Below are 26,986 nucleotides of genomic sequence, written 5' to 3'. Positions count from 1 at the left end.
AATTAATTGTGCGCTCATTTTAAAATGACGGTTTAAGGGCAAACGTTTTTTGCATTTTTCAGTTTTACGCAAAAAATTAACTAAGCATGAAGTGTGAATTTCAAGTAGATCTCCAACATTTGTTGAATGTTTTTTTTGATAAAGTTTATATTATAATATAAATTAACAAAAAACCAAAAAAAAATTATAGTTTATATCGTTATTTTCGGTTGTTTGTGGTGATAGTTCGCCACAGTAGTATACCGATATGCCAAATATCGAGTAAATATCTACTAAACATCGAGTAAACGTCGGTCAAAATCTAAATTTTGTAGATTAATGCACTTTTTCCCCATCTCTATCTGCCTATAGAAAACCTATGTGAAAGAAACTGCGTCGAGCCACAGACGCAATGACGCAATGAAGCAATGAAGTGTACCTAGGCCCTTACTCTACAAGTAACGGATATTTCTATAGACGGCAGTACATATACTGACGATGCGCACCAAGGAAGTGAGAATATAAGATATATCGCCGCAGAATTGAAAATCTGCTGTAATGGTCGATCGTAACGAGTAATGCCCCAATCAAAAGTTATGTCTATGTATATCTAAAATTGAAAAATTTTCGGTGTCTGTCAATTCTGGGATAACTGGGCAGATCGTTACAAAAAAAGTTTGTTTAACGACTTTTAAAAAACTAGGTAAGCTTCTAGACTAGTAAAGCTACAGACAAGTCATATATGTCAAAGGTATTGCCAAATGCTTATCACGCTGTTTTAACATAATTGGTCAAACTAAATTAGTTTAAAAATTTAGAACCGATTTTTCTTTAATTTTTTACGGTTATACCCTTGAGATTCCTCAACTTTTGGCCTCTGCTCTGCCGGTAATTGCTGCAGTAGAGAGATAGAACGAAATAACTCTTAGCGGGAGGTGGGGGTGCCGAACCTACTTAGCATGTAGTTTTGACTATGCAGTTCGACAGATGGCACCACCTAAACTTCGATTGTTTTGTAGGGGGAATACTTATTTTGAAGTTTGTAGGCTATCTAATGGTCGGGAAACTCGACAACAGAGTTCTCTCTGTGTACCCTGGCAGAGGGTATTATAATTTCAGTTAGATGCTTGGATCTATAGTAGGCTCTAGCTAGTTAGAAATAGACGGATATTTCTACGCAAGCTAGTCTCTCAGTTTTAAAGCTATCTGCATGAAACTTTCCCGAAATTTTTTTTTACTATTGCAGGTAGTATATTTTTTATTTATTTGATTTATAGTTATCAATGAACTGCTAACTTACACATACATGCTAAAATAAGTCTAACTTAAACTAACCAAATATTATATGATTCAAAAATAGCATAAATGTTATATGATTTCCGATCAATAGAATTTTCCAAAGATATTACAGGATATACTGCATTATAATTTGAACAAAGCACCCGAAAGGGCTCATGAAGGGCAAGTTGGATCTACCGATTATAGGGCGAAAAGTACGAGTAAATCTTGAGGAAACAGCGATGTTAATATAGCTAAGGAGGAGGCCAGAGTTCACCTCACCTATGAGAAACGTATGCAAAAAAATTACTCCGCTGCACATTCTACGATATTTTAAATTCTTTAGATCAATTAACATTAACCTTGGAGAGTAAGGTGGCAAACGCCTCACCGGGTCCTAATTCAGCTGTCGAAGAGCAAATAATAAAAATTGCTTTTGGACTGACTCGATTAATTTTTGTTGATCAATATATTGAGGGCTCCAAACACATGCGCAGTATTCCAAAATAGGCGAACCATGGAAATGTAAAGAGTCTTTGTTGTATACGGGTCGTCAAACTTCTTGGCCCAACGTTTTATGAAGGCTAAAACACCCTTAGCTTTACCAATGATGACAGAAATATGGCTTTTGAAACATAACTTGATATCAAATAGGACACCTAGATCAGTTACTTGTGTAACACGTTCTAAAGTAGAGTTTCCAAGATGGTAAGAATGTATGTGGGCTGAAGTCCGGTAAAATGACATATATTTGCATTTAGCGTGGTTAAGAAGCAACAAATTGTTGGAACACCATAATTGTAATCGATAAATGTCCGACTATAGGCGAAGGTATGACATTTGGTCAGAGAATGATAGGATCTGATATAAGGCGGAACAAGCCGGATCGGACGACTATATCATATCACTCCCATAGAAACAATCGGGGGAAAAAAAAATAATAACCTTGCCATGGTTTATTATTTTCGAACTACGGCACCATAATATAGCTCCAATAGCAAAAATCGGAAAAATAAAAAATGACCAAAAAAATTAAAACATCTCCAATTAAAATTTTTTTTTTATTTCTTTTGGACTTGGGAGTTTAATAATCCAGAGTTACGCTTTTTATTTTATTTAAGTCGGAAACCGTTTTCATATAGCTGCAATAGGAACGAATGATTAATTGTAGCTTCAATGGTTTTTAACGGGTACTCATATATTTCGAAATTTATAAGTTTAATTTTTGCAATTGCTGCAAGGGTATATAAACTTCGGCTTGCCGAAGCTTTCTTCCTTTCTTGTTTTAACTAAAATTGACTCATCTTTCTGAAACAAGGTCCGAGAATTGACCGTTTCGTTGAAAATGACTCCTCCTTTGCATTTTTTACACCTCTGATATTCATTTGTTGAGCAATTTGCTGTTGGAAAATATGAGTTGGCAAATATGAGTTTGGGACCTAAAATGTTAAGTTTCAGTTTTGTTTGACACTTTTTCAAACTTCAACAGGGATACAGGTTGAAATGCAAATTTGTTTATATAGATGATTATAATTATTACAAAGAACACAAATGGGTTCATGCAGCCCAAAATTTGAGGTACATCTTGGCAAGTTAAGAGGATGGTATTCTAAAAGGCACATTAAAAGTTAAGCGGCTTGCACATGGAGTTACTATCACCTTTGATTAGATTGTGCTTAAAAATAGTTTTAAGCATGACGCTACGATTTACAAGAGTTACTAATGAAGCAATATTAATCAACTAGAGTAAGAAGGCAACAAACCACTTCTCATTACGATCAATTGTACTCGATATTGGGGACTCCAAACGGGAGCGCAATCTTCTAAATTAGGACGGACAAAGGAAGTAAAAAAAATTTGTTTTATAAGGATCGTCAAATTCTTTTGATCGTCGCTTAATAAATCCCAGAACACTCATAGTCTTGTTGACAGTGGACTATATTTGAATTTTAATTTTACGTCAAGAAGAACTCCAAATTCGTTGACCGAATATATACGGTCCAGTGGCATATTATGAACAGAATAGCTTATAAATGAAGGTGTACCCCTATAAAAAGTCATTACGTTACATTTAAGGCAATTCAGATTTAAGAGATTAGATTGACACCATCTCTGAAAACAATCAATATCAGACTGTAAAACAAACCCCGTTTGCAAATTATTAAAAGACAAACAATGTTTAACATCATCAGCATACATTAATACTCAAGAATGTGTTATAACAGAAGGAATATCATTGATGAATAAAGTAAATATCAAGGGACCCAAATGACTACCCTGAGGCACTCCAGATGTTACGTTAATGATATTGGAAACTGCGTTTTTAAAAATAACCCTCTGAGTTCTTCCGTTCAAATAACTTGAAATCCAAGTTAAAAGATTATTCGAAAACCCGAGCTGATCGAATTTAAATAAAAGAAGAGAATGGTTAACAGAATCAAAATCCTTACTAAAATCTGTATATATAACACCAGTCTGCATTTTACTATTATACAAAAGCTGCACATAAGAAGCACATGCAGACAATTTAGAAATACCTCTATAATTTTGAAGCTTCGACATTCCTCCCTTTTTATGGAGTGGAATAATAAAAGAATGTTTCCAGTTAGTTGGAAAAACTGATGTTGAGGTAGACAATTGAATCAGTTTAAGAATCGGATTACATATAGTTGAGGCACGAAACTTAAGCACGCACCCAAGCAAACCGTCCGGCCCTAGAGAGTATGTTGGTGTTGTGGTCTCCAAATTCTTAAGAGAACATTCTGTTATTGCCGGGAAAAAATACAATTTGACCTGTTTAAATTGTAAGAGTAAACTGAACCGCAGAGTCAGTAGTACTAATGAAGGCAAGGCGGAGTTTTTTTGCTTGACATTTACAAAGTTAAAAAATTTCTTTGGATTATATGAAAATTCGGTTTTACACCATTTCGATACATAGAATAGCATTGACTTAGGAACATTAAAATCCGATCGAGCAACCACATAATTCGGAAAATCAGATGGCTTGACCGTCCTTTTGAACTTTTTGTAAGTGTTTCTTTTTAAGTTGAAGCTCTTGTGTTCACGGAGGACTGTTATGTTTTGGAGGAAGAAAATTCAGTAGCACTTTCCATATCCATGCAATTGTAAAAGTTTGTCCAGTTGTATTCAGAAATCAAGTAGTTTACCGAAGCATTTCGTTTTAGTTACATAGGAATAGTTATCAGGGCAGGGCAGGGAAATTGTCAATTCCATTGTGGGATGGTATCGCTCCTCTGGGACAAATAAAGGGTCAATTCTAGATACAACGACCTCAAACAAAAACCAGATCTAATTGCCTATTTAAAGAATTACGGATAAAGCTTATTTGTTGTAATGATAGGTCTAAAAGTCCATCAACAAAGTCATAGTCCAACAAAGGCGTGCAAACAAGTCAGTCACTAGGAAATGACCAAGATATATCTGGAAGATTAAAATCTCCCAAAACAACCAAAGGATCCCTGTCATAAAGAAGAGAAGATGTTCATAAATTATAATCCTGGACCCAGGAGGGATATAAGAACAGGTTACAAAAATAGATAAGGCATGTAAGAAAACTTTTACACGAACAAATTATATTTCATCGGGGTAGTAAGTCTGAATTATCTCCGATGTAGGACTGGAGTTAACAATGATGTCCACACAAATACAATGACAACTTGCATTTGTGTGCGTTAACCCCAAGACGCTTGCTGAATCCCAGTCGGAACTTAGAGAACTCATTCCAAAAAGAAACGCTTATTTTATATATTTATAAATTATACTTAAAGAACTAAAAAATTGTTGACTTTTATAAATTTTCCTAAAATGAATTATCTAAAATTAAGATAAAAGAATAAACGTGAGAGAGAAATATACGCACTTTTGTGAAGCTCCGCTTTAAACGCCGAAAAACTCCTTAAACTCGGCTTAAAAAACTAAAAACTGCTTACGGCAGCAGCATAAATAAGAGTAAAACACATAAAACTTCTTATTGCCCGGAATAAGTCGGTTTTAAGCAGTAAAATCGCTTCTTAATAAATCAATTTTAAGTGCAACAACAAACCATTAAAAAACAGTGCATAGCATAACACAAGAACACAGAGACAAAACACTCAACCGAAAAACTCTCGTCACCAACACTAAGCGACTTAGGAAAGAAACTCACTCCGATCTGAAGGGAGCCCGTGATTCCGATGTTCAACTGCTTCACACGATCGACCATTTTCCGAGCTAAAGGAAAGTCTTGCAGGGGAGATCCGTGATGGCTAGGCACGTATAGCCGGCACTCTGGAGGAAAAATTTAAGTTAATAGCAGCTGACTGCAACAAACTTTCACTGAGAGTCACTCAATCGGAGAGCGTGGTGAGAGAGATGGGGATGCTGAGGCAGCGGGTCCAGGAGCTGGAGGCGAAACTGTCCAAAAACTGCCAGTTGGAGGCAAAATGGGTGGCATCCTGCAACGCACAGGCGGCGTCTGAAGTCGCCTGTGACTTGCGTTGGCATGGGGGAAAATGTGAAAACACTTTTTCACGCACTGTGCTTATCTCTCGAAGTGACCCCGCCGCCTAAAGTACGTCCGATTTTTCGAATGCGACCGCGAAAATCGACCCGTACAGTAGTGGATCCAATTATAATTATTAAAATGGAACACGTGCACGATACGACGACACTTCTGCGTGCGATCGGGGCATACCGAAAAGAAAACAAAACGAAACTGAGCTTAAAGCTCATCGGCCTAGACTCGCCAGCGTTTATATATATAAAGGAACAGCTGACCAAAACGAAATATGAAATCTTCAAGCGGGCGATGCATATCAAGAGGCAGAAGCGTCTAATAGCTGTTTTCTCTCGTCGTTAAGGAGAGAGAGGGAGGGGAGGCGATTTGCCTGCAAAGCAACCCCGATGAATTAGCTGCGCTGGAAGCTGCTTGTTCTGGGACATTAAATGATAATTCATTTCGCACCTAAGAGGCGCTTATATTTATATTCCATTTTTGTGAAATTATCGGTAGTTATATTATATTTATTTAAGATTAGAATCAGTCGCATTAATTATACCCTTACAGAGGGTATTATAATAATAATTATAATTTCAGTCAGAAGTTTGCAACGCAATGAAGGAGATGTTTCCGACCCTATAAAGTATATATATTTTTGATCAGCATCACATCGACTCTCCGATCTAGCCGTGTCCGTCTGTCCCCGTCTGTGCGTCTGTCCGTCCGTTTCTAGGCAAACTAGTTCCTCAGTTATAAAGCTATCTGCATGAAACTTTCCCAGAAGTTGTCTTTCTATTGCAGGTAGTATATAAGTCGGAACGAGCCGGATCGGACGACTATAGCATATAGCTCCAATAGGAACAATCGGGGAAAAAGAAATATAAAATAATTACAACTTTGCTGTTTTTTAATTTTTTTTTCTACTATAGTATATAGTATATAGCTCCCATAGGAACAATCGGAAAAATAAATGAAAAAAATTATAACTTTGCTGTTTTTTAATTTATTTTTGTAGTTCTTTGAAATATAGTAATGGTTAAATATTTCAGAACTACGGTTTAAATTTCGTCAAAATCGGACGACTATAACATATAAAGCTCCCATGGGAACAATAAAAATATTAAAAAAAATTTTGTAAAATTTAACTTTTTTAATTTGTATTTTTTTAGAAATTCTTCTTGATTATTTAGTTATTTGACAATTCAGAATTACGCTTTTAATTTTATTAAAATCGCAAAACGATATCATATAGCTACCATAGGAATGTCTTCAAGAATATTTAATTTTTGTAATAGCTGCAAGGGTATATGAACTTCGGCTTGCCGAAGTTTGCTTCCTTTCTTGTTTTATTTCGTTTCTTGGTGTGGTGTGTCTTTATGTTATAAATATTTATAGACTGCGAGCGAAGCTAATATTACAATTAAATAATTTAAAATGGGTGACAGCAATAACAATTACATAAACATAAATCCAAATCGATCAAATAGCCATGCGATGTTAAGGGTTCTCGGAAAGAAGAGAGCTGGTTTAATGTGTGTCATATAAATGCTCAAAGCCTCACACGAAATATTGAAGAATTTAGATACCTCTTTATCAATTCGAGCGTATATGTTGTATGTGTTTCTAAAACTTGGTTTGTTCCTAATTTATGTGATGTTTTAGTTGAATGTGATGGTTATAATTTGCATCGCTCTGATCGTAATAGTCATGGGGGTGGGGTTGCAATTTATGTGAGTAAATAGCTATGTTCCACGTTTGTATGTAAACACTGAACCAGTAGTGCAATTGAACACTTATTTATAAAAATTAGATGCCAAAGATATGCTGATAAGCTACTAATTGGGTGTATATACCGACCTAACTGCCGGATTGACTATGAACAATTTTAAAACATCCTTCCTGACGTGTCATTAAATTATTCAGACGTCATATAAATTGCGATATTTTAAGGGAATCCCACCTTGCAGAGGACATGAAATCGCTGGGGATGAAGTTGGTTAACTTTGTGTCTCCTACGCATCTTACCAAAACCCGCAACTCGCTTTTAGATTTATTTTTTGTGTCTGATACAGACAAAGTAGCTACATATGACCAACTTATTGTCCTATCCTTTTCAAAACATGACCTCATATTCTTGACTTACGCACTTGACCTACAATACCTTGACTATACAAAAGTTTTTAGAGACTTTAAAAAAAGTTTTTTGAAAACATGTAACTTTTTTTTGAATTTTTTTTTTTTTATTTCTTTTGACTTGCTAATAATTTAACAGTTCAGAATTACGCCTTTAATTTTATTAAAATCGGAAATCGATATCATGTAGCTGCCATAGGAACTTTTAAATAATTGAGCTGCAAATCATCATAGCTTCAATGTTTTTAAACATATACGCAAGGAAATCATAATTTTATTGTTTTCAAGAATGTTTAATTTTTTCATTAGCTACAAGGGTCGGCTTGCCGGTTTATGTGCGATGCTTATGTTTTCTTTGTCGTAGCAATCCGATTTCGCTTTACGTTCGGAAAATGCCGGGACTTATGTAATAGTCATATATTTTTTGTTCTTATTATTTTGACCGCTATTTTGTTTTGTTGTTTTGTGTTCCGATAATAATGTTTTTATGTGTTTTGGAAAATCGTGGTCTGTCAACATTGATTTTATCTCCTAAATCGTGTCTTCGTGGCAATCCGTATCTGAAATTTTGAGCATTCTCTGTATAAAGCTTCTAGCTGTATTTATTATCATTTGTTTTGGGTGTCTGGAGTTGAAATTGATGATTCGTCCGGATGTAATTGATTTCTTGTCCCGTTTTAATTTTAACTGATTTGAGTATGGTGTAGTTTTAATGACATCCTCTTGAATGATTGCGTACAGGTTATCTACGTATTTTGTCAGTTATCTTAGTTTTTCCAACGAGTTGTTCAGAAGAGTTTCCATTACAATATCTGCAATGACCGATTAGGCTGGCGATCCCATAGGCATTCCTTTTAATTGTATATAAAAATTGTTTTCAAATATGAATCATCTGTTTTCTTGAATACTAAATTTAATTATGTCCATAAATATTGTTTGCGGTATTTTAGTGTGTTCTTGTATTATTGTCCATTTGTTTTTAGAACTGTCTAGAACTGTCGGTATACTCGGAAATAATGAAGTTACGTCAAATGAAATTAATCTTTAATCGTGTTGTTGATTTCGTCTTTGAATTCTTCAGAATGGTAGTGGTAATGCTGTGGTGGTTGCCAACTAATTTCTTTCGATCCTTTGGTTTTGTTCACAAACCAATCAGCTGTTTCTTTGTTGTCGGTTAGAATTTTGTCTCATTTTTTTATTGTTGTTAGTTTTTTGGCTTTGATCTTTTCGCTCTCCTAAATGATGTGAAGTCGTTCGGGTCTAGCCGTTTTTGTAACGTCGTTCTCTTCTCCTCTCTCTTTTTGATTAGTCATTTTTGTATATGGTGTTTATGTTTGATCAGCAAGCTTAATATTTTCATGTAATGGTAATGTGTGAGTCCAGTAATTTCTTTAGGTCAAAACGTATGTCTTTATCGCTTGTAATTAATTTTTTACTCCTAGTGCTGTCTTTTATGAATTTCTGTATTATATTTGTCTTAGATTCAGCATATCCCATGTAGAAGTGTAATGCTATCTGCGTGCCTTCCGTTGTTTAATGTAGTTAGATTTGACGACATTTCCAAATTATATTGATTGTAAGCCGGCTCGAGGCCAGGATGTTGAAAAAATAACACAACTTTAATTTTTGGTTGTTCTGTCGATATATTTCAGATGCTCTTCGGCAAACTGTCTTCAGGACAACTATAAAACAATAACAACGATTTTAATATTCTTAACAAACAAGAACAATTTACATTTAACATATATTTAATTTACACGTCTGCGCCCGGTGACGTGGAGTTGCTTACTAATTTTTCTTTCCCTAGTAAATGTTTATATAAAAGAGCGCAATTGTCAGTGTCCGTTTTGTAGTTCATCCGTATATCTGTAGGTGTTTTTATGATATGGTGTCTAGCTTTGAAGTCCGATTTATGATCTGCTAGTCGGGTTTTTAGTTTCGATTTTGTTGTTTCTATATACATCTTGTTGCATATTTAGTTTTTGTTGCCGTTGCACGGTATTTTATATATCACGTCTTTTATGTCAATTTCATTTATCTTTGATTTTGTTCTGTTGTATATAGACTTTAGTGTGTGGTTCGGTTTTTGTGCGATGCTCATGACTTCTTTGTCGTAGCAATCCGATTTCGCTTCACGTTCGGATAATTCCGGGACGTATGTAATTGACATATATTTTTTGTTTTTATTATTTTTACCGCTTTTTGAAGTGAATTGTTTTTTTAGCACAAACTTAAATTTATAATTTTTCTGGCAACACCCAAATCAATTAAATGCATTGGGTCGAGAGGAAAAGCCGTTAATATATTAACAGGAATTTGTTCAGTTCAAAGAGATTTATTGTGGTAAAAAGGCAAGAGGTGTGAAAGAAAAGACCTGTTTCGAAATTGTTCGTTGGTAATTGGAAGGCCTGGAATTTTACTATAAACTGTGAGATGGATAATACGCTTGCCAACTTGATTGCTTTTCAAGCAACCACTAAATGAATTGGTCTTTGGCGTCCCACACACAAACGACCTTGCGAGGCCAGCACAAAAAAAAATACCTTAGTTTCAATAAAACACTTGTCACCAATTTTAAAAATACTTTCAGAAAGTTCTACCAGCTCAGATACAAAATCGCCCATTTAATCGTCTACATTACCAGGGTTGCGACTACCAACGTTAGACTACTGGGAATATTATGAAAAAATTCCAAAATTGGCCACAAACTGGTATTTTAGCTTTTAAAAAGCGTCAGTCCGTCAACGTTGACATCCAAAAATAGTTCTGAAGCTTACGGCTTATCTTTTATAAATTCCAACTAATTTTGAATAGCAATGTGAGTGTAATAACCCGGCCTAACCACTTTGGCCAAATTTTAAGCCCCTGTAACTTTCGAAAAATTTCAAAATACTCAAAACCGGCCCAAATGTAATTTTTTTGTTGAAAATCTGACCTTTTAATTTTAGGTTGCCCACTTGGCAAATTTTCATAGCATCAATGTTTTTAAACATATACCCAAGTAAATCATAATTTTAATGTTTTCAAAAATTTTTAATTCTTGCAATAGCTGCAAGGGTATATGAACTTCGGCTTGCCGAAGTTTGCTTTCTTTCTTGTTAGAAATAATTTCTTTATTGAAAGTAAGAGCACTAGCAGCTCATCGCAGCAACTCTTCCTTTTGTTTTCTCGCTAAGAGGTGAATATTAGATCCCGACTTTCTCCGCATTTCAAATACTATTTTTTTGTTTAATTTTTCAAATATAATTTTTTTAAGTTCTAAAATGTTAAATTTAAATTTAATTTAATTTTTTTTTTTTTTGTTTTTTTATATATATTTTTCATTCAATTCATTTTTGTAGGTTTATAGGCAGAAGTGAAAGGAAAAGAGAAAAAAGAGAGCACAAAAATAAATTAGACGAGTTAATAAAAAACAAAATACAAATTTATGAACAAAACATTAATTACCTTTTGTTAAGAAATAGTTTTATCTGGGATTAATCGAAAATAAAATTTAAAACGAACTAATTAAATTTACACAATTTATGGATATGTATTTATTATAGTAAAAAACTCGAATCTTATTGCAGTACGTTAAAAAAAATTAATTTATTTTATTTTTTTGACTTACAGCCACACACAGATTTAGGAACAATTTGTTTATATTTGTTTTGACTGTACACTGTTTTTGAGACTGTTAATAAGGTTTTATAAATTTAATAATTTTTGGGCACACGGAGACTTTACATGTTGTTTTAATTAGTCCAGCTTTTTGCTCACGTTTTTTTGTTCACATTTTTAATATATGTTAAGACCGAACATAAGATTGTAAATAAGTGTTTTTAAATTAAATAATTTTTTGGCACAGGTATACTTTACATATTGTTTTAATTTATCCAGTTTTTGGTTCATGTTATTTTATTAACAGTATTGGAACTCCTTTTTTTAATTTGTTTATAACAAACTATATTTAAAAATTTCAACGGCACCGATTTTTAATAATTATTCAAAACACAGCACACAAAATTGTCTACAAGAAAATCAAAACCTAGTGCCGCTAAATGCAAAAGAAAAGAAAAAGACCGCGCGCCTTCCTTGCATTTTCTCTTATATTCTTGTCATTTGTTTTTAAAGAGTACTGTTTGTGCGGTTACTGCTTGTGATTACATTCGCGGTGGAAAGTATAGTACAGAGAAATGTGAAAACAAAATCCCGCTTTGAAAATTAATCATGTATTCGTGTATACATATATCAATCTTTATTTTTATACCCTTGCAGAGGGTTTTATAATTTCAGTCAGAAGTTTGCAACGCAGTGAAGGAGACATTTCCAACCCTATAAAGTATATATATTCTTGATCAGCATCACTAGCAGATTCGGTCTAGATATATATTTTTTTGTCTTTTTGTTGCAGGTAGTACATAAGTCAGAACGAGCCGGATCGGACGACTATAGCATATAGCTCCCATAGGAACAATTGGAAAAATACATATAAAAAAATTTTTATTTCTTCGACATATAATAATGGTTTACTATTTCAGAATTACGGTTTAACTTTCATCAAAATCGGACGACTATATCATATAGCTCCCATAGGAACAATCGGAAAAAATGAACAAATATTATATATATTGTTTTTAAATTTTTTTCTTAGTTCTTCGACATATAGTATTGGGTAATTATTTCAGAATTACGGTTTAAATTTCATCAAAATCGGACGACTATATCACATAGCTCCCATAGAAATAATAAAAATATATAAAATAACTATATAATATTTGAGCTGCAAATCATCATAGCTTCAATGTTTTTCAACATATACGCAATTAAATCATAATGTTTATGTTTTCAAAAGTATTTAATTCTTGCAATAGTTGCAAGGGTATATGAATTTCGTCTTGCCGAAGTTTGTTTTCTTTCTTGTTCATATTAAAAAAAAAAAAAAATTTTAAACAGTTTTTTATATATCTTAATTTTAAACAACTAATTTTTCGGTAAAAATTTTAAAAGTCATTAGTTAAAATTTTAAAAGTCATCGTTAGTTTTTTAAGGATAATTTATATATATTTGTGCCGCTGATATAGCTAGCAAATATATAAAAAGTCAGTTTCCTTTCTTTTTGTTCTTTCCGAAACTAGTGTTCCTTTTCCTTTTTTTGTAAGCGATGTTTTCACTGGAAAACACGGCCTTAATTTTATTTGGATTGCTAACTTAGTTGGAAATATCACGCTTCCAGGATGTGTTCTTTTACGCTTCCTTTGCATGCGAAAAACGCATTCCAGATCCCTGAAAGCTCCCTTTCCTTTTTGTCCGAGACGGGAAAAGAAGCAATTTGTTTACATTTGTGTTGACCGTAAACTGTTTTTAAGACTGTTAAAAGGTGTTTCTAAATTTAATATTTTTTTAAATTATAATATTTTTAAATTCAAATTAGTCCAGTTTTTGTTTATGTTTTTTCGTTCACATTATTAGTATTTGTTATGACTGTACACTGCATGTAAGATTGTTGATAAGAGTTTTTAAATTAAATAATTTTTTGGAACAGGTACACATCGCATGTTGTTATAATTAAGATGAACTGTTATTTTATTAACAGTATTGGAATTTCTTTTTCTTTTTAGTTTGTTTATATCAACACTATACTTACTTGAAAATTTCAACGGCAGTGTTTTATTTAAAACACAGCACACAGATTGTCTCCAAGAAAATCAAAATGCAAGTGCCAGAAATGTAAAAGAACCGAAAAAGATCGCGCGCTTTCTTTCCTTTTTGTTCCTGTCGTTTGCTTTTAAGAGTACCGTTTTGTTTGGTTACTCCTTTTGATTAGAGTGGCGGGAGACAGATTAGCGCCGGCAAGTGTAAAATAATAATTGAACACAAAATCACGCTTTGAAAAAAAACATGTAATCGTGTATATATATTGTTACCTAAAATTAAATTATAGTAGTATATATGTCGGATCAAGCCGGATCGGACGACTATAGCATATAGCTCCCATAGGAAAAATCGGAAAAATAAATACAAAAAAAATTATAACTTTGGTGTTTTTTAATTTTTTTTTAGTTCTTCGAGATAGTTAAATAGTTAAATATTTCAGAATTACGATTTAAATTTCATCAATATCGGACGACTATATCATATAGCTCCCATAGGAACAATCGGAAAACAAATACAAACAAATTATAACTTCGCTGTTTTTTAATTTTTTTTTTAGTTCTTTGACATATAGTAATGGTTAAATATTTCAGAATTACGGTTTAAATTTCATCAAAATCAGACAACTATATCATATAACTCCCATAGAAATAATAAAAATATAAATATCTACATATATAATAATTGAGCTGCAAATCATCATATCTTCAATGTTTTTAAACATATACGCAAGTAAATCATAATTTTAATGTTTTCAAAAATATTTAATTCTTGCAATAGCTGCAAGGGTATATGAAATTATAATACCCTCTGCAAGGTTATAAAAATTGAACAAAAAAATTCATCGCAAGTGTAATTATAGTGTATAGTGCAAAAAGATGTGCAAAATTTCATTAAAGAGGCTCTGAAAACTTCTACCCCTAATACCTCTTCAAGAAACTCTCAGTAATTGGCCCAATTAAAAAAAATATATATATGTATGTATGTATGTATGTATGCATGTGTGAAATGTATTATGTATTAAGGGCATTTCCAGATAAAGGGCTGAAAAAAAAGATTTCTCGCTTATAATAATGGTTATTAATCTGCCCACATTTTACATCACATATGTATACCTACATATACTTTTAACCATTTTCAGAAATGGCCATAAATCGCAACTAAAATATTTATGATCTAAGGACACCGAAAATTTTTGACAGCTTATGTACATATTATGTATATACACAATTTGTAAGTAACCTAATTACCCGTTCATATTAATAAGTAAATAAATAAATACAAGTAAAATCAAAAAATCGAAGGTGCAGACAGTTTGTTCTCGTCACCTTAGTATAAAAACGCCATGTGCAGCTTATATTGACTTATATTCCCAGAGTTGACAATGATCGGGCATATCCATATACATATATGTATGTACATACATAAATACATGCATATTATGTATGTACGTTCACCTAGCGGGTAGGTCTCTTCGCTACCTACATAGGTCGAGGAAAGAGGAAGCTTGTCTGGTCCTGGCATCTCAGAGCTCTGGGCGAGGGCGGGGGTGAGTGTGTGAGGGTGAGTGTTTGAGGGTGAGTGTACGAGGGTGTCTTTGTTCTGTTCTTTTTGTGTACACTAACAAGATGTAATATCATCATAGGTTGGTGGTTGGACGAATATCAACAACGGCAACGTCGGCGTCAGCAGGGCCGCGAAGCAAGAGATGTTGAAAACTAGAAAGAAGCCAAAAACATTACAAATCAGTTTTTGTCGGTCCGTGCTCTCGTAAGGTCAGACCACCGCCACACTATGTGTTTAATAGGGAGGATCCGCTTAGGACGACAACTTTGGGCTGCATGCAAAAACTAAAAATAAATTTTGTTCGTTGTCATTACTACATATTTATATGTCTGTGTACTCACAAATGACTTAGCTGCCAGCAAGGAAATCGTGCTTACAGACCGCAGGATTCTTCTAGTCAGTCGGTAACAAGTAAGCGACGCCAAGTCCGAGTTTGTAGTTTGTCCCTTACCGCACAATGTCCAGGGCTCACATTCTCGAATTCAGCGAGTGCAGCGATCTGATTACAGGTTACCAGATTGCCACGCCTCTGCAAACTCAACCACTGAACATGCTAAACTCCAGCACCTGTTCGCGATCCGATTTAGGAAAGTGCTCAGCGACCTCATTAGTGTCTGCGGCGAACAGATTTCCGCCCCAATATTCAGCCATTTTCGTGGACAATCATCACCTCAACGGAAGCTCGGAATCTGTAAACGTACAGTTACGCAGACAACTACCTGGACAGTTATGTGAACAGCTGCTGACCGGCAATGTTAGGACGACTTCCTACCTCCAGTACTGTCAATCGCCACAAGTAATGCACAGCTTGGGACTCGGACTTGTGCATCATGTGCCCAGGTAAGCAAAAAATCTACTCAAGTTTTTTTTGTTTTATATGATCATCTATTTACTAGTTTAAGGTGAATTTTAAATAAAATCTTCGCGGACCTAACATTTCGGGCTAGTTCTTTATTCTTGAGTTGGCAGGACTGTTAATTATATTTGGCCAAATTTCATGTCAATGTCATTATCAGAAATGCATTTACGCTTGAGTTTACCAAACGAGTTTACCAAAAGTGCGTTTTTCAGTTGTTACAATGTCTGCTTTAATTTCAACTGCGGAAACGTTGAGTATGATGCGAAAGGCGTTTGGTGATTCTACCATGTCGCAGAAAAATGTTTATAAGTGGTACAAAGATCTGTGAAAACCATTTTGAAAGACCTTTCAGGTCATCTTGTTTTTGCATCACGATAATGCACCGTCTCACACTGCACGCGTTATTTGTGACAATTTTGACGCATATCGTTCCGCAACCACCGTGTTCGCCCGATTTGGCTCCGTGTGACTTCCTAAAACTCAAGAAAACTCCCCGGGAATTCGTTTGGAGACTATAAGGAGATAAAACCTAAATCGAAGAAGGCGCTGATGCTATACCGGCAATGCCAAATAGTCATGTTTCGAGGATTGGAAGAAACCCTGTTAAAAGTGCATTTTATTATTACTAATACGCACACATCGCCAAAACAAAGATTAGTGGGAACATCAATTTAAAAAGCAAAGTTATAATTTTTTTTCATTTATTTTTCCGATTGTTCCTATGGGAGCTATATGCTATAGTCGTCCGATCCGGCTCGTTCCGACTTATATACTACCTGCAATAGAAAGGCAACTTTTGGAAAAGTCTCATTAAGATAGCTTTAAAACTGAGAGACTAGTTTGCGTAGAAACGGACGAACAGACGGACGGACACACGGACATGGCTAGATTGACTCTCCTAGTGATGCTGATTAAGAATATATACACTTTTTAGGGTCGGAAACGTCTCCTTCACTGCGTTACAAACTTCCTACTGAAATTATAATATATTCTGTGCAAGGGTATAAATATACGCCCTTATCGCTTGCTCATGCTAACGTCAAATTGAATGCTTGGAGGGAAGCCATTATATAAATAGTTACAAATATTTAATTTAAACATGCCTAGTAGTTATTCATAGTAACTATTTTCATATTTTCTTTGAACGTTTTAAACTTAATTTTATAAGAATAAATATTTAATTCAAATTAAGTTCATATTCAAAACAAGAAAGAAAGCAAACTTCGGCAAGCCGAAGTTCATATACCCTTGCAGCTATTGCAATAATTAAACATTTAAAAAAAAAAAAATAAAATTATGATTTACTTGCGTTTATGTTTAAAAACATTGAAGCTGTGATGATTTGCACCTCAATTATTATATAGATATTTATATATTTTTATTATTTCTATGGGACTTATATAATATAGTTGTCAGATTTTGATGAAATTTAAGCCGTAATTCTGAAATATTTAACCATTACTATATGTCAAAGAACTAAAAAAAAATTTAAAAAACAGCGAATTTATAATTTGTTTGTATTTGTTTTCCGATTGTTCCTATGGGAGCTATATGATATAGTCGTCCGATTTTGATGAAATTTAAGCCGTAGTTCTGAAATATTTAACCATTACAATATGCCGAAGAACTAAAAACAAATTAAGAAACAGCAAAGTTATAATTTTTTTTTATTTATTTTTTCGATTGTTCCTATGGGAGCTATATGCTATAGTCGTCCGATCCGGCTCGTTCCGACTCATATGCTACCTGCAATAGAAAGACAACTTTTGAAAAAGTTTAATGCAGATAGCTTTAAAACTGAGAGAGATCGAATGATGCTGATCAAAACTATATATACTCTATAGGGTCGGAAATGTGTCTTCGCTGCGTTGCAAACTTCTGGCTGAAATTATAATACCCACTGCTAGGATATAAATATGGGAAGCCAGGTTTCATGTTGTTGAAAATACACTTCAAATGACACACCAATTTCCAGGATTTCTTTTTTTTTCGATATGCAGGCTTAATGCACTTGACTATGGTAAATTAACCTTTTCTAAGTATAGTGTCCCACTACAGCTATGGTCCATCAGCTCTGGTATTTGCGCTATTTTTAATTTAAGAAAATCACATTGTCTTTTCTTTAGTTTGATCTTTAAGAATGGTCAACCAATTTTAGTACACTTTTTGCGAATAAAAAGTCTTATGATTCTTCAACATGGTCTTGTTTGATTTGCAGAAGCGAATATATAAGCATTTTAATTTTCAAAATCACAGTGAAATTAAAAAATCTCATTTTGTGAATTCAAATAAAATTATTTTCCATGATTTTGCTTTTATCATTTAATGACGTGTTTTTCTATCATTTGAGACATTGGTCGTGTTTCTCAGCTGTTTCAGATTTAAAGCATTTTTTTTATACTTTTTTCCCAATCACAATTGCTGAAACATGTCACAGCTTTAAGTATTATACAACAATTTTTGAGCATTAGTTGGTTTTGCTTTTTACTTAAGTAATCATGGGCGTAAGCTATAAGTCTGTGGAGGGGTTTTAAAACAAATATGAAATATTTAAACAGAGGTTTATAGAAAACATTATAAATGTATTATTATTATCAACGATTCATTATAATTTGTAAATAATAATATATTTTCTGCATAGTAATGTTTATAGGATATTAAAAATAGTCGTTTAAGTAGGTTAAATCTTATTAGTCAACATATAAAAATATTTTGCATTGTAACTCAGATAATTAATTAGCCTGGACAACAATTTTCTAATGATGGCATAATCACGAGGATCTTATAAAAACGACCGAAACAAAATTTGCTTTATTTGTGTCGAATACATGTTTACAAAAAATATAAGAAAAATAACCTAAGAATTAAGGCACGCTTCTTTAAGTTATTTTGCTTCAAAATTTAAAGTAAATGAACAATGGACACCCAATTTTGTATGCAAACTGTGCCAATCCATTGCTTTGGGGTGGAAGAAAGGAAAGAAAACACGATTTACTTTTGGTATTCCCATGATTTGCCGAGAACAAGAAAACCATAGTAATGATTGCTATCTTTGTGCCTTCAACTCAACCGGGTTAAATAAAAAAAACAAGGGCCAAGTGCAGTACCCGCTAACAAAATCGACCCAAAGGCCAGTAGCGTAATGTTAACTGCGTTTCAAAACCTTAACTGCAACATGAGCATTAAGGTGCATTATCTTCATAGTCACCTTTCCAGATATCCAACGAACCTATTACTGGAGTCTTCATAGATCTTGTCGAGAGTCAAAATGGTCAAGGCGATCATTAAAAAGATGTTTTTCAAAAGAATCGAGAATTTCTGTCATTGGTGTAAATGTTTATATCCTCCAATATTTGATTTCTAGTTTCACATAAACTAAATAACAATTTTTACAAACGACCCAGCACAAGAGGGACATATGCGGTCAATTCTGAAAACCTGAAGAATTATGTTTCAAATAATTATTTGAACGACTGATTCTTTATCCTAATTAAATATTTATATATAATTCAACGATATTAAATAGGTGCTAAGTGTTAAGTAGAAAATGGTTTTCTTTAAATTCAAAAAAAGGTAATGAAATTAAGTAGGTATTTTTCCCGTTTAAAGTTAACTTAAAAAATTACAAAAATATAGTGCCAAAGACTACGTCCATGTTTAAAAAAAAGCAAATACTACTTGGACTTTATGGAAATTTTTTAGATTAAATAGTGACAGTATAAAAAAAAACGTTTAAGAATCGGAGCAGCTCAGAGAAACATGTTCGATGTGTCAAATGATGGAAACACATTTTATGTAAAATGTCGTAGTTCATATACCCTTACAGCTATTCCAAAAATTAAATATTTTTGGAAACATTAAAATTATGATTTACTTGCGTATAGGTTTAAAAACATCGAAACTGTGATGATTTGCTGCTCAATTATTCACTAGTTCCTATGGCAGCTATATGACATCGTTTTCTGATTTTAATAAAATTAAAAGCGTAATTCTAACTGTCAAAGAATTAAATAATCAAAAAGAATTTTTAAAAAAAGTTACAAAATAAAAAGGTTTAATTTAAATTTTTTTTTTTTTAATAGTTTTGTTGTTTCAATTGGAGCTTTATGTTATAGTCGTCCGACTTTGATGAAATTTAAACCGTTATTCTGAAATATTTAACCATTACTAAATGTCAAAGCAATAAACTAAAAATGAAAAACAGCAAAGTTATAATTTTTTTCATTTATTTTTCCGATTGTATACTACCTGCAATAGAAAGACAACTTTTGAAAAAGTCTCATTCAGATAGCTTTAAAACTGAGAGACTAGTTTGTATAGAAACGGACGGGCAGACGGACGGACAGACGGACATGGCTAGATCGACTCTCCTAGTGATGCTGATCAAGAATGTACTTTCTTTCATTGCTCATTGGAATCGTCATAGGTTGTCTTGCTCGCACTTACGTTAAATCGTATAGTTAAAAAAAAAATGAGCAATGAACGAAGCCATCAATGTAGTGTCATAACACCATTAACAAAATTATAATAATTTCAGGATAATAATGATATCAAACTTTCGAACATTTCGAAAAAAGGTCAAAAATTACACAGGCAAACAGAAGTTTTTTGCAAGCTCAAGCGCATATAATTATGACAAATTAGACTTTTCTATCACTTTTTTATACCCTTGCAGAGGGTATTATAATTTCAGTCAGAAGTTTGCAACGCAGTGAAGGAGACATCTCCGACCCTATAAAGTATATATATTCTTGATCAGCATCACTAGTAGAGTCGATCTGGCCATGTCCGTTTGTCCGTCCGTCTGCCCGTCTGTCAGTCTGTCCGTCTGTCCGTCTGTCCGTCCGTTTATATGCAAACTAGTCTCTCAGTTTTAAATCTATCTGCATGAAACTTTCAGAAAAGTTGTCTTTCTATTGCAGGTAGTATATAAGTCGGAACGAGCCGGATCGGACGACTATAGCATATAGCTCCCATAGGAACAATCGGAAAAATAAATTAAAAAAAATTATAACTTTTCTGTTTTTTAATTTTTTGTTTAGTCCTTCGACATTTAGTAATGTTTAAATATTTCCGATTTACGGTTTAAATTATATCAAAACCGGACGACTATAGCATATAGCACCCATAGGAACAATCGGAAAAATAAATGAAAAAAATTATAACTTTGCTGTTTTTTAATTTTTTGTTTAGTCCTTCGACATTTAGTAATGGTTAAATATTTCCGATTTACGGTTTAAATTATATCAAAACCGGACGACTATAGCATATAGCACCCATAGGAACAATCGGAAAAATAAATGAAAAAAATTATAACTTTTCTGTTTTTTAATTTTTTGTTCAGTTCTTCGACATATAGCAATGGTTAAATATTTCAGAATTATGGTTTAGATTTTATCAAAATCGGACGTCTATATCATATAGCTCCCATAGAAATAATAAAAATATATAAAATAACTATCAAATAATTGAGCTGCTAATCATCATAGCTTCAATGTTTTTAAACATTTACGCAGTTAATCATAATTTTAATGTTTTCAAAAATGATAAATTCTTGCAATAGCTGCAAGGGTATATGAACTTCGGCTTGTCGAAGTTTGCTTTCTTTCTTGTTATACAATAGATAGATTTTATAATCGAAAGCAATCCAAAATTGCGCCAAACTTGCACATAGAAAACAGCTGTTGTAGTGGTAGGACGAACAAAATATCGTTAAACATCGGTATTTTTCAGTATTTTTTCTAAAAACATTCGTGACGAATGGTTTTTAATCGCATTTAATTATCGCATTTATTTTAAATGCGGCATTTAGCCTTATGGGATTCCCTGTGAAAATAAATGCGCATCAGGCTAAATGCGTTTTAATGCGCCAATGAAATCTGGTCTTACGAGGATCTGACGAACTGTGAGCTTTTAGATAGCAACAACGGGAATTTGACTTCATACGGGATAGGAGCATTCAATAACCCCGAACTCGTAGCAATGATGAACACCAATCTAATTTATTTTCCTGAAGAAAATAATATTCGTTTCTACAGTTTTTTTTTTTCCGAATTTTACTAATGCCGTCCCTTAATTCTTGAAATTGGATAGCTTCAATAATTTTCTCAAAATCGAAATTCAGTTCTCTTGGCGAAATACTTTTATCAAAGGGCTTCGACACCTTTCTGCACCTTTGAATAGAACAAAAAACCAACACGAACACTCTTAGAATCTTCAGGTGCGACGAAATGGACTATATTTTCTAAAGCATACACATAATTTGGTTCTGGGGTGACTATGAAAGCTAGTGCCGATTTGCAAATGGACGTTGTTGACTTTCGTGGGAACGTGTCTCCAAACTGCTTTCTCCGACCACTCCTGAATTTTTGCAACCCGGTACAAAACAAAAACCGACAAGTAGGAGGGAATGGTTTTGATCCACTGTAAAGTGATCTCGGAGTCTGTCAAGAGGAAAACATAAGCAATGGCCTGACCCGATTATAGAGATCTGCTAAAAGGTGAGCTTCACAAAGTTCAACCCGAGGCAAAGTTTTCGTCTTGAGGAGAATTAATTTCTATTTGGCGGTCAATTAAGACACTCGCATAGAAGCGTCAGCGAAACGCTATACCTTAGCTTTCGGTAGCTGCAGAAGCGTCGCTTTAAACGTCTCCCTCGATGTGAGCAATCTCATTTTCGAAGCCCAGTTCCTGCCACAACATGTTTGCCTTTGAGACCAAAGGACACAAAAGGCCAAGTGGGTCGAAAAGTCGAGCAGTCACCGCCAAAATATTTCGCTTCCGCGCTAAGATCCAGGAAATTGAAAGTAATCATCATCCAACCGAAATTGAAAATAATCTTTAACCGGTAACCAAACCACGCCAAGGGTCTTAGTTATGTCATAAGTGGCATTACAGCGCTATCAGATGCGGATAACTTTTGGCAGTTTGAAAACCACTTTGCGAATTAAAAACCTGCCTCTTGCAAGAGAAACTTCGTCTCGAAGACTTTGCAGGTCTTCAATGCATCCGGCGCTAGTCAACAAATCGTCAACATAAAAATCATTCTGAATAACCTTTGTTGCTTCTGGATGAGTTGCTTGCGCCATCTCTCTTAGCCGCATTAAACACCGAATCGCAAAAAAGGGTGCCGGCAAAGTTCCGTATGTAACTGTGTTTAACCACTAACCATACAATATATATACATACAATATACTTTGGACAATATATATTGTATGGTTAGTGGTTTAACTTAAAGATTTTCGGGGACTCGGAAGTATCTCGTCTGCATACTATGAACTGGCAGTTTCGGTCAGCTTCATCCACCATCACTTGGCGATATATATTATTGACGTCGGCCGCAAGGGCAAACTTATGCATTCTAAACCGAAGCAGAGTCGAGTACAGCTCCTCTTGGATAGTTGGGCCTACCATCAAGATGTCATTCAACGCTACCTGCATGGAAGTACGGCATGATGCATCGAAAACTATTCACAACTTAGTTGAAGTACTTTGTGGCCGTAGAACGCACTGATGCGGAATGAAATAGTGTGGAGTATTCGGAATTTTGTCATTGGTGGATGACATGTGGCCCATTGAAACATATATTTCCATGAATTCAAGATACATCTTCTTCAGAGAAGAATCTACGTTTCGCAACTTCGTATGATGAACCAAGAGTATTTGGGTCAGATTTGAAAGGCAAACGAACCGACAATCTACCGGTCAACAATATTTGAGTATTTTTCTCAAAGTGTTGTTGACAAAGTTGTTGCTTAGTCCTACCCAGACCAACATTTCTGCAGGTTTGACTGTGACCCTTTCCTGAGCAGTTAATGCATAATGATATCGTGTAAAGTCTTGTCTTTGTCAACAAAAGTTTCATCATCAATCGGTCGTCAAAATCGGTCGACTATAGCATATAGCTCGCATAGGAACAATCATAAAAAAAATAAATAAAAATTATAACTTTGATGTTTATTAATTTTTTTTTTTAGTTCTTCGAGATCTAGTAATGGTTAAATATTTCAGAATTACGGTTTAAATTTCATCAAAATCGGACGACTATAGCATATAGCTCCCATAGGAACAATCGTATAGCTGCCATAGGAACTATCGAATAATTAAGCTGCAAATCATTATAGCTTCAATGTTTTTAAACATACACGCAAGTAAATCACAATTTTAACGTTTTCAAGAGTATTTAGTTTTTGAAATAGCTGCAAGGGTATATGTACTTCGGCTTGCCGAAGTTTGCTTGCTTTCTTGTTTCTTATAAGTTTTGCACTTATGTCATTAAAGTTAAAGTAAAATAAGGTGTTCTATCGGGTTGGACATACTTTGCTGCGTCTACGTTTCTCACTAACGGTGTACTCCCCAGAGAGGAGCTTCGTTTTTACATCCTTCGAAATGGATGCCCTAAAATGTAAAGCATAGTACAAACATAAATTTATATTTTCCTGAAACATTTATTATATTTACTTATATTGTCTACAAAACCAATATTTTCCATTCCTAGTGTTTTTGTTGCTCACTAATACTCTGATATACTTATACTGACACTGATACAAACAATCAACAAAATTAATAACATGTCTGAAATTTAAAAAAAAAAAGAAAATAGGCAAATATGTTTCTTAGTAACTAAGTTTATGAACACTTATATTGGATTCATAAGCTTTTTCTGGTGACTCTGCTATTTCACTGAACATCAGAATTTGTAGTCTTTTCGTTAATTTTGATCCAAATCGGAAAAATTCTTAGTAAATAAAAAAAATATTGCGGTCAATAAGCTAGTTTTTCTAACTGACAGACACCGTAAAATTTTTTATTTTGAGATATACCAAAAAAAGTATTTTTTGAATAACTTTTGAACGGTGCATTGTTTTCAATAGAATTTCAACAAAATTTTATATTTTGCCAACAAATGGTCAAGAACTCCACTTAAAAAAATATTTAGCAGGTCACTTTTGCCGACCTTTCTCCTGAACCAGTCAATTTTCCTAAAGTCTTGGTGTGTAACCCCTTTTCTTTTAACGATACCTTTTAATTGGTGTATAACTCGATACGATCGAATCACAGCAGATTTTCAAGTCTGCGGCTATATATAGTAGTCTCCTATACCTGGTCGGTATCGCAGTGACCTATTTCGAGTCAAATTATATTTTATCAAGTTGATCGTAACAAATTAATACTATGTGTAAAGTCACCTTAAAACATACTTATTAAATTGACGCTAAGCGTTTTTTTTGGGGGTACAGTATACGGTTACATCGTATTGTTGAAAAATACATAACAGGTAAGAGAAGCGTTTCCGATCTTAAACTGTATTCACATTATATCATATAGCTCCCATAGGAACAATCGAAGGAAAAAATTACAAAAAAATAAAAATAACTTGCGGTTTTTCGTTTTTTTATCGTTCTTCGATATATAGAGTTGGTTTACGTTTTTGAAAATATCTTTTAAATTTGATCAAAATCTGGAGACTAAATCATATATCTCCAATGGAAACAATCGGAATATTAAAAATTATTTTGGACATAAGATGGTATAATAATTGAGAACTACGCTTTTAATTTGACATAAATCGAAATACGATATCGTATAGCTGCCATCATCATAGCTTCAATGGTTTTTACGGCACTTCATATAATTCGAAATTTAGATGTTTAATTTTTGCAATTGCTGCAAGGGTATATAAACTTCGGTTTGCCGAAGTATTTTATCACTTATATATTAGAGAAAAACAGAAAACTAATGCGAACATTCTTTAAATTTTTTCTTTTATTTTTAGGACGATTTTTGACGTGGGCGTGCCACTGGCGGGAAACTCCGCACATGTCGGTAACTACATGACCAGTACCAGCATTCATTTACCTGTAGTATCTGTGTCGAGTGGAGACCTTAGTAGGGAAAACGCTATTCGGAAGTGTTTCCAACGTCCTTCCCTACCCTTTGTGATTGGTATTCTCGCTCTTGGTGGCGTGGCGTGCACTCTAGGCGGCATTGTGCTGGGCAGCACAGGACTCATAGAGCACTCCACTCAATATCTAAGCGCTGCTCTATTGATGATTGGTATCGGAGTTTCATTATTGGTGATTTCGGGGGCCGTTTGGAGGCTGAGTTTGCCAGACAACGTCGACGATTGTCTATGTTTTAGGCAGACTGAAACTTGCGGTCATTGTAATAGTCCGCATTGCCACAACCGAGTTCTTCCTGAAAGCTTTTTGCACACAGAATTTCAGAATCGACAGCCGCCGCCATCCTATCTAACATCTCTTAACGAGTATTCTTTGGTTTACCACCATTCGACAGCTGCCATCGTAGCTCACACCCCATTACGATTGAACACTCCTCCACCGCTGTATAGTTCTACGTACTCTCTAAAGTAAGCATTTGCACATCATTTTTATCCGAACCTACAACTTTATTAATCATCATTTCAGCACATCAACTACGATTGATCCTTCTGAAGCAAATTATTTTTTGCGAACAAACGAGCTTATTGCGGGTACCCAGGCGGCAGCCGTGTATACCAGAGAGAATGTCAGCGATATATCATATAAGGATATAATTATCGATGAAGCACCTACGGCTGAATCTGCGGGTCAACTCTCCTAAAACTTATGACACTAAGAATTTTTTAAAGAGCTGGAACTTGACTTGATCGTGTTTACCTTAATTAAGCGATTGATCATCGGTTAAACTATTATTTGTTATTCTAAAACCAGAATGAACGTTATAGTCGAGTACCCCTACTATAAGATACCCGTTACTCAGCTTCTGAACTTAAAAACACGAAGAAACGCTATAGTCAAGTGCCCCGACGATAGGATACCCGTTGTTAAACCAATTTAAAAATAAATATGCCCCGAGAAAACAATCGAGTTTTACGTGGCGTAATCTACCGTATATATGAAGAATGTTTTTTTAGTAAAATAAGATCAATGATCTAAATCAGTTCAGCAGAAGTGGAAATAAAAAACAAGAGAAAACGATATAGTCGAGTTTCACGACTATTAGATACCCGTTACTCAGCCAACAAACTTCAAACTAAG

General features: G+C 34.1%; 1 protein-coding gene across 3 annotated transcripts; it reads left to right on the top strand.

Annotated features, from left to right (window-relative positions):
• The first annotated feature begins 14,982 nt into the window (after nt 1-14,982).
• LOC108146650 lies at nt 14,983-26,840 on the top strand. Of its 3 annotated transcripts, none has more exons than XM_041709983.1 (4): nt 14,983-15,085; nt 15,168-15,928; nt 25,723-26,316; nt 26,375-26,840. In XM_041709983.1, the coding sequence occupies exons 2-4, from the start codon at nt 15,546-15,548 to the stop codon at nt 26,547-26,549; spliced, it is 1,152 nt and encodes a 383-aa protein (XP_041565917.1). In that variant the 5' UTR covers nt 14,983-15,085; nt 15,168-15,545; the 3' UTR covers nt 26,550-26,840. The 3 variants fall into 3 exon arrangements, with proteins under 3 accessions (XP_041565917.1, XP_017128203.1, XP_017128194.1); XM_017272714.2 differs by lacking the exon at nt 14,983-15,085 and having other exon boundaries at nt 15,173-15,499; nt 15,598-15,928; XM_017272705.2 differs by lacking the exon at nt 14,983-15,085 and having other exon boundaries at nt 15,173-15,499; nt 15,575-15,928.
• The last annotated feature ends 146 nt before the right edge of the window (nt 26,841-26,986 follow it).

Source organism: Drosophila elegans, unplaced genomic scaffold (assembly GCF_018152505.1).
Source record: "Drosophila elegans isolate 14027-0461.03 unplaced genomic scaffold, ASM1815250v1 contig_536, whole genome shotgun sequence".
NCBI classification, from domain to species: domain Eukaryota; kingdom Metazoa; phylum Arthropoda; class Insecta; order Diptera; family Drosophilidae; genus Drosophila; species Drosophila elegans.
This window is presented reverse-complemented; position numbering and strand designations above follow the sequence as displayed.